General features: G+C 39.4%; 1 protein-coding gene across 2 annotated transcripts in view; it reads left to right on the top strand.

The window, feature by feature from the left end:
- OSBPL3 (oxysterol binding protein like 3) overlaps positions 1–7,714 on the top strand; it is a 44,148-nt gene extending 36,434 nt beyond the window's left edge. For both annotated transcript variants that reach the window (XM_074150169.1, XM_074150170.1), the window contains 6 exons: positions 788–866; positions 2,976–3,120; positions 4,584–4,728; positions 5,403–5,529; positions 6,101–6,223; positions 7,618–7,714. In XM_074150169.1, the coding sequence (XP_074006270.1) occupies positions 788–866; positions 2,976–3,120; positions 4,584–4,728; positions 5,403–5,529; positions 6,101–6,223; positions 7,618–7,714 (716 nt within the window). The remainder of the gene's footprint in view (positions 1–787; positions 867–2,975; positions 3,121–4,583; positions 4,729–5,402; positions 5,530–6,100; positions 6,224–7,617) is intronic.
- Positions 7,715–8,581: the final 867 nt, after the last annotated feature.

The following is an 8,581-nucleotide window of genomic DNA, read 5'->3' on the forward strand; positions in this document are numbered from 1 at the left end:
TGTTAGTACTAGCATATTTTTGAGACTAGAGGTGATTTTTTCCCCTATTTTTCGGATTGGGCAGGGAATGGAGTTCCTAGTGTCTAATACAGCAAGGATACTATTCCCCTGAACTCTGAAGTTACTGTGGAAGTTACTGCCTGATTATCTAGCCTAATTTAAACCTATAGCCCTTCTGCCACGCTTCTCTGTCCATGTTTCTTTCTCTTCCAGGTGTTTTTGCTCAATAAATTTGGTTAAATTTGCATTGAGATTTCTCATCTCTTTTTTGAGAAATGATGTGAAACTTGGACACATCTTTCTGTGATTCAGACAAGATTTTGAAAGGCCAGTTAAACTTGCAGAGGAAGTTGGACTAAGTCCTTCTGCAATTTTTGTGCCTTTTGAAACATTCTTTTGCTTCTCCACTGTGGATGTTCTTAGTTGCTATATTTTTGTATTTGAAATTATGCTCTTGTTTTTGGAAATGTCTGCATTCATTCACTAGCGACTGAATTGCAGATAAATATGTGCTGTCTATAGCTTATTCAAATTCCTCTCTTTTGAAAAAGTTTTTGAGAGAAAACTTTTAAACCTGTTACTTTGCTATTTAGATAACCAATAATGTAATGAAAAAACAAACCAACAAATCACATTCGAAGAACCACATCATTCTTTGACCATCATTGTTATGTTGCACTTTGTTATTTTGCATTTCTTGAAAATAAAGTAGAACCCAGAAATAGAATGATTCACCCAAGCTTATGACTAAACTTGTCTTTTTTTTTTTTTTTTTTTCCTGTTTCAGATGTAAGATGGAAAAACAAATTCTGGGGGAAGTCCATGGAAATTGTTCCAGTTGGTACAACACATGTAACTCTTCCCGCGTAAGTGCTGCAGTCGTGCGGTGCTGTTCACACACAGGCACAGACATGCTTGCACACGCTGGAGCCACATTTATCCAGATGAGAACAAGCTGTGCTGTGCCGTATTAGACCTTTGGAAGAATTGGTGATTATAATTTAGTTTAAAAAGAAAGAGGCGGGAGGTGGGGGTGGAGGGGAATTAAAAAAACCCAAACCAAAAAAAGAAGCGTAAAACAGAAGCACTAACTCTTCCAAGGGTTATAAAGAAAAGATGAAATAAACATCACTCCTGTGTATCTTGAAAAAAGCAAAGTTAGTATTTTCATACTTAAGTTGAATTTCAAGCTTTGTGCATTTTAAACTCGCAGGGAAAAACTGCATGGTAGAAGAAGCTATGAATTCTTTTGCTTGAGTGTGGGTTTTGGGGAGCGGGCGGCGGTGGTGGTGCTGTCTTTTGTACCTATATTTGTACAAGCCCTAACACCATGTGGTCTTGCTCTGTAGGTGAGGCTGATAGCTATCATCACTGCATAAATAATTATTGTAAGTGACAAATAGAACCAGTTGCATATCTGATGTTTATTATCCAAGGAAGTAAGCCGCCACTGTAGTTAAGTGCTGAGTATAGTTTATTTTTTTTTTTAATAAAATTCTGCAGTGTTCCTCTGCTGGCTTGTCAGAGTGCCCATTATAGATCAACAATCAAAATCCTTTAAAATTTGGCCTGTATCTGTCCTGTTTGCAGAACCAGAGGTCTAAAGGTTGAGTAGTGCTCCAATTAAATGTTTTTCAAAGAGCGCCTATGAAATTAATTATTCTGCCATCTGAAGAGAGAAAAATAACCCAAGAACCTAGCACTTGTCAGACTAAGCACCTAAGCATGCCTTTTTCTTCTAAGTGCGTAAAATTCCCGTATAGTAAGATAGTGTCCAAAAGGTAATATATAAAAGGTGTTGTGTTCATAGTGGCTAATCTGAGCTGTGGAGTGAAAGGTCTTTAGGATGTGAGTGAGTGTTCCGAGGCAAGGTAACTAAGGGATTAGGGCCCAGGGTGGGCTGATGAAGTGGAAAATAATTTGATTCATGTGTCATCTCCATGTGCTGGTTTGTATCCCTGAATATCTGCTGTAGAATAGAGTATAAAAAAGGGTACTGAGGCTATCGGCAAAAATAAAGCATTAGTATTAAGGGGGGTTCTGGAGCAAATACAGTATTTTTAGCATGCGTAATAGAGCATGTGGCCTGCAGGTAGGGGCAGGAAAGCAAGTTCCTATGGGGTAAGTTGGCTGCATGTCTGCTAGTCTCTAAAAACTGTCCTTGTGCACTCTCTTTCAAAGCACCAAGTGAAAGCAGGGGATTAAAGGGAGGGAAGGAGTGATTCTAATGTCCTCATGGGATGTGTGCGAGGCAGTTGCTGTGAGGAAACTGGTGTTTTGTAAGTTTACCCTTGACCTTACCAGTAGCAACTTGGCTATCAATACCCAGAACAAATTGTAGAACATACGTCTTCATGAGATTTTCCTTTACTTGAAGTTTTATAAAGCTGTTTTATAAGAACATATACTTCTCTAATAAAAGGTAAAATGTTGTATTACCTATTGGTATTTTTCATCTCTCCCTGGCTGCTGTCTTTAGTGTGCAACTGCATCTTGAACTACCTGGTGAGAAGTTTTGCTCTTGCCTGAAGCACACACAGGCTCAGCCTTGAGAGCTTGAGCCAAGCTATTCCACTCAATAAGCCTTCTGATGACTGTGGTGGCCCACGTCCTTTTGTTTTCAGTCATCACTGTGTTACAAGCTGTGAAATGGGCATTTCCGCCAGTAGACGATATTAGAATGATTACTTTTGGCAACTTAAAACTGGAAAATAGGGACAAGTAAATTGAGAGAAAACTGAGTTCAAGACCAAAGTTTACAGCCGAAGTGAAAAGGGTTTTCTGGGATACAGGATTGTTGTCATAGGGTTTGTTTCAGAGAAGGTGTGGGACAAGGAGATGAGGCATTCCAGAAAAAAAATAAAAAATGTTTTTTGGGTTTTTTTCTAATCAAGTTCTCTGCATTTTTTTTTCACAAGTTTATCAGCTTGTTTGAACATTGCATGAGATTTTTCTTGTGTGTATTTTTCTTACAGTTTTAAAGATCATTTTGCATGGAACAAGGTGACATCTTGTATCCATAACATCTTAAGTGGGCAAAGATGGATTGAACACTATGGAGAGATCATCATCAAAAATCTTAACGATGACACTTGCCACTGCAAACTGACTTTCATAAAGGTAATCTCAGCAGTAACTGCAGCAATGTTGGCAAAGCCTTTTCTAACAGACACACCAGTGGGTGGGCGGTCTCTGCTGAAGCTCAGTACAACTGTTTACAAGCTGTATTTTCCTTTAGTTCTGCTGTAATTACCTGTGGGTCTTTGAGAAATATTAACTCTGAAGGAACTGCCACTCACTAGGCAGAGCCAGACAAGAAAGAGAAGCAACAGCTTTCTCGGGTGATTTCACTTGACATGCAGGAAAATATGGGGGAAGGAAAGGAAGAAATATGACCATAGAATCATAGAATGGTAGAATGATAGTTCATCTAGTTCCAACCCCCCTGCCATGGGCAGGGACACCTCCCACTAGAGCAGGTTGCTCAAAGCCCCATCCAGCCTGGTCTTGAACACCTTCAGGGATGGGGCATCCACGAGTGGATGAAAAACCTACTCTGTGTTGGACGAGAGAGGTGGGCGTAAGGTGGTTAACTACGTACCTCCTGCTAACACATTGGCACCTGCTGTGATGGCATTCATTCAGCAAGAGTAGAACCAGTGCTTACATGGGGTGCTTCACCCAACGCTCTTTTCTAGCCCTTTGCAGGTCCTTGGAGGAGTTTAAGTGAGAGGTTGTGGTGTTACAGCTTTTGCTTCAGTACAAGGCATCAAGATATGCCTTCCTGAGGATACGCCCTTGTACCTGAGATTAAAATTAGGTGTTGGCAATAGATTACTTCTTCCTAGTAAAGGAAAATTTATGAAAACCTGAAACAATGCCAGATTTTCTAACCTGAGGAATAGTTTTCCAAAGCATGCTGGGAGACTTACCTTAACCTGCGTTTTCTGCATCTGATTGCTGGGGAAAGCTTTACATAGAAACAGACCATACAGATAGAAGCTAAGTACTTCACACTTACGCAGCATGGCATGCTCAGCTGCAGAAGGAAAGTTTCCTTTTCTTCTTTGTTTTCCTGAATACTTTGCACTTTGTAAGAAGCATTAGGGTGATATTTTTTTGCAAATACTTATTTGAAAGTACTGTAGTGTATTGCAGAGTTGCAATGGATGTTTAGAATTCAAATTTTTAAAATTGAGAGCCTGCGTATCTTACACCTTTGATACTGTGAATTGTCTAAAGTGGAGGTTACTGTGTCAATTCCTTCTCTTCCTATGCTGCAAATTTGGAAAGGATGTAGATAACTGAGTCGAGAGTCAGTCTTATTTCTCATTGGGCAAAATTCATCAGCTGTGCTTCACCTAGTACTGCCCCGAAAAAAGGCAAACAAAATAAATATGATTCTCGATGTTAGTATTTTAATTAGCCAATTAATAATACTAAAAGCAATTGTTTGCATATGTAATTGTAATTGTATTGTAATGCAGAAAACCGGTTTACAGCAGGGTGCTGCTGACATGGCAAAATCACTCACACTTGATCTCTTATGCACCTTTTTGCCCCTTTGTTTCTTTTAATCGTAGGCAAAGTATTGGAATCCAAATGCACACGAGATTGAAGGCAGTGTCATGGATAAAGCCGGGAAAGTTGTGCATCGGCTCTTTGGGAAGTGGCATGAAAGTTTATACTGTGGGACAACTTCATCTTCAAACTGCATATGGAGAGCAAGTTAGTGATGAGAATGGCTAATGTACAGAACTTAAGATCTGCTTAAGAATAAGCTTACTATTTTCATCTCTTTATTACGCCCCGACTTCTTGTTATTTTGATGTGGAATATTAGATTTTTGTTAAGCATTTAAAATTTAGACCAGAAGAACAGATCATTTAACTTAAATAGTATGGAGAACTTAATCCCATGGCTTCCTGCATTTTCTCCATTCTCCCTCATTTTCATATTTGGGCATGAAGTGAGGACTCTAAATGGAAGGGGAGAAAAAAAAAGGAACAAACCCTCCCCACTTTTTGTGTAGAAAAGCATTGTGTGTTTCATGTATCAAACATTGGAGGATAGCCCACAAAGCTCAGTTCTGTAATGACAGCCATATCTGAACTTCTCCCAAACTCGTGGAATTTTGTCTGCTGTAGTTTGAAAAAGCGCTATGATAATACCACGACCTTCTCACAGTTGTGCTCTGATTCAGCTGAGAAAACAGAATCTGTTTAGTTGCAGTGCAATTATCAAGGGGGATGTTCTCTTTTGTCACGTTATTAAAAAACTTTTATTCCCCCAGGATTGAGACCGTGGTTAAGAGATGAAAAAATGACTGAGGGGAGCTTGGAATTTTCCTTCTAAAGATAATAGCATTTAATTGTAATTCTGAATGTACTTTTCTTCTGTAGATCCGATGCCTAAAGATTATGAACAGTGGTATGGATTTACTCAATTTGCACTGGAGTTAAATGAACTGGATATGCAAACTAGGTCATTACTCCCATCCACTGATACACGTTTTAGGCCAGACCAAAGGTAAGAAATTTTAACACTTAAATGTCTTCCTCAAATGGTTCTTAATCTTCTGTACGCTTGCTTTACCCTAGGCTTAGACCATTTTGTGTAGACACCTGCAGCGTGTTTCTATTTCTACATTAATGTGCATCTGAGACAGGCTTTTTAATCACTTACCAAGAGACGGTCTAGTCATTATGGACCAGTGTTTCCTAAAATTGGCTCTTGCATGCTTCTAGATAACTGCCTTTCCAGAGATGTTAAAACTTCAGTACTTCAGGTACTGGATGTTGAGCGTACTGTGTTTGAGTAGCCAAAAACTGAGACACTTGAAACATCTTTCTGCGGTGGAATTTCTACTGTTGCTAACTTCTAAGGAAAAAGAATATAATCTAACAATGACTCTGAGCTTGTTACGTTACTTATTCCTTAAGTACTTTTTGATAGTGCAGTTGCCTGCAGATGTAGCTGGTCACCTTTCAAACACTGTGAGCTGCCTGCTGTAAAGATTAGATGCTGGAGCTCTGCGGGACCTGGCAAAGATGGGGGACAGGAGCACCAATTGTGTCTCTTGTCACTGCTGGTGCTACAGGTTTCTAGAAGAAGGGAATATTGAAGGAGCTGAAATGCAGAAGCAGAGGATCGAGCAGCTACAGAGAGAACGACGGAAGGTGCTGGAAGAAAACAATCTAGAGCATCAGCCTAGATTTTTCAGGTACTATATAATAATTAGCATATACTATCATTTATTGAAATTGATATTATAGTTATGGTTCTAAAATGCCATAGAGCAGGCTCCAGTTTTTTCCAGATTTCTTCTATATTCTTGATTTTTGTACTTTGGCAATGTAGAACACTCCAGACTTCGTTAAAACTCAGGCTTATATATTGCTTTTTCACTAGTGCATCCCTGAAATTCTTTCTAATGTTTTTGCCTTGATGATGATGGTTAATAATTTAGTCTATGTTTGAATTTGCCTGAGTGAATGTAGCATCTTTGATTCTTTCAAGCAAGGTGAAGTAGCTGGATTTAGCTTAATTACCTCTGCTGGACTTCTGCTGAATTCAGTGGGATTGCCTTGTGCAGAACTATGCAGATTTGGGGACTTTGGTTTCCAGGGCTATTTTTGGACATGTTTCCCCTATATGATAGGGAGAGAATTATGATTCAGAGGGCACTTTATTTCTTCCTGTTGTAAATCAATTAATGGGAGGCTTCAGCCATCAAAAGGCAAAAACTAATGCCAGTGAGGACATGGCCTTTTCCCCTCTGGCTTCTCTGTTCTCCTGCAATGAAAGAGTCGGAGCCAAGGTGAATGTTGTATGGGCCTATGTATCACAGCTAACACATCTGGCATCCTATTTTTTTCTCTGGATAGATAGATATTATACTTCTGTCAAGCACAGAAATGTTTTAAATGGGTGCAAACGGGAAATGCCTCAGAGCTCTGCTTGTACAAGGAGCTGGTGAGCCAACTCAACGCATGGCAATCACACCTGCCAAAGAGAAGGAAATGCTGCTTCCAGCAGGATAGAGACAAAGTCTAATACTTTCTAACTGTACGTTCACAATGAGGAACGTGAACGCGGATGAGGATTTGCATCCTCACAATGAGGATTTGAAAATTGAGATTTGTGGTGTAGATTTAAATAACAGAGTAAAAAAAAAAAATAATGACTGTATAGCAAAAGTGTTACCCAGTGTTAGAGGAGATAAGAATTATGCATTTGGCTTTTCAATAGTGATTTCTATCTTCAACAAATCACAAGCCTTGATTTACTTAAAAGAATGATTTGTGACTGTGCCAAAAACGTTGTACACTAGATTAAAAGCAGAGGTAGAGGATCTAGTGCAATGAGTCTTGCCTCTTGACTGAGAGCTATAGGCTCTCTTGGTGCAATAACCACGGTGAGCCATCGAGGCCCAGTGCAAACATCCCAGTTCCCCTCCCCAGCCTATACTGCCTTGTTTGAGGGCTGTACTGAGTTGCACCGCACGTGGTTCATGGGCTGGATTGGGTGTCTGTGCATAGTGCTACATTGCATTACACAGCATATGTATGGAAAATGTAAGCTTTACATTTAAGGCATTTGTTTAATCTTTGATAGGAAATCCAGCGATGACTCCTGGGTGAGCAATGGAACCTACATGGACCTTAGAAAAGAACCTGGTTTTTCCAAACTGGACAATCCTGTCCTCTGGTGAAAGAGGAGCCAAGTGAAGATACTCTGTACTGTATTCTCAGATCTGATTTAAAAGAAGTATATATAAAATATATCTCTATATATACATCCATATATATATACACACACACATATAATATATGTGTGGGGCGTGTGTATGTGTGTAAGTGTGCATATCTCCAGAACTGTGCATAATTTAGAACCTGATAATCCATTTGTTTTCTTTATTTTGACTATTGCAGTGATTGTTTGAATGTATAAATGCCCTAACTTCTTTTTATAAAATATTTAATAAATAGTACTGAATGTTAAGGGTGAGAGGGAAAAGAGGAGCTTTTACACTACTTTTCCAATGTGTAATATTGTCGGTTCTGAGTTAACTTATGCCTTATTGAATTGCATTGGAGACAGTAGCATCAGCATCTCGTAGCTGTGCTGAGAAGTCAGGGTGCAAGCCTTAGTAACTCCAACTGGAAGTAGGCTTCCACAGTTCAGTGAGTAGTTCAGCTGTCTTTGGGCTGCTATAAATTGCTAAACCAGATTATCAGCTGGTGCTGGAATCTGAGAATGATCCTTTGCTGCCTGTAGAAAAGATTTAAATAAGCTTTTGTTTCTATTAGCTTTCTTCTTAGCATTATGGAAGAGGTGGTTCTGAGCTTACATCAGTGGTTCTACTGCCTTATGCGTAAACTGTATCCGGCTAAATGTAGTGCTAGAAATTCAGGAATCGCCAAAATTTTCCACTGGGAATCTTCAGATTTTATAGCCCCCAACAGGGCAAGAGGAGGAGATCCTTTGTACATAATGCTTGAGCACTGACTAGATGGGATGGAGAAGCTCTCTCTTTTTCCATTAAGTAAAATCTATACAGAGCACGAAATCCTGTGCT

This window comes from Numenius arquata, chromosome 7 (assembly GCF_964106895.1).
Source record: "Numenius arquata chromosome 7, bNumArq3.hap1.1, whole genome shotgun sequence".
NCBI classification, from domain to species: Eukaryota; Metazoa; Chordata; class Aves; order Charadriiformes; family Scolopacidae; genus Numenius; species Numenius arquata.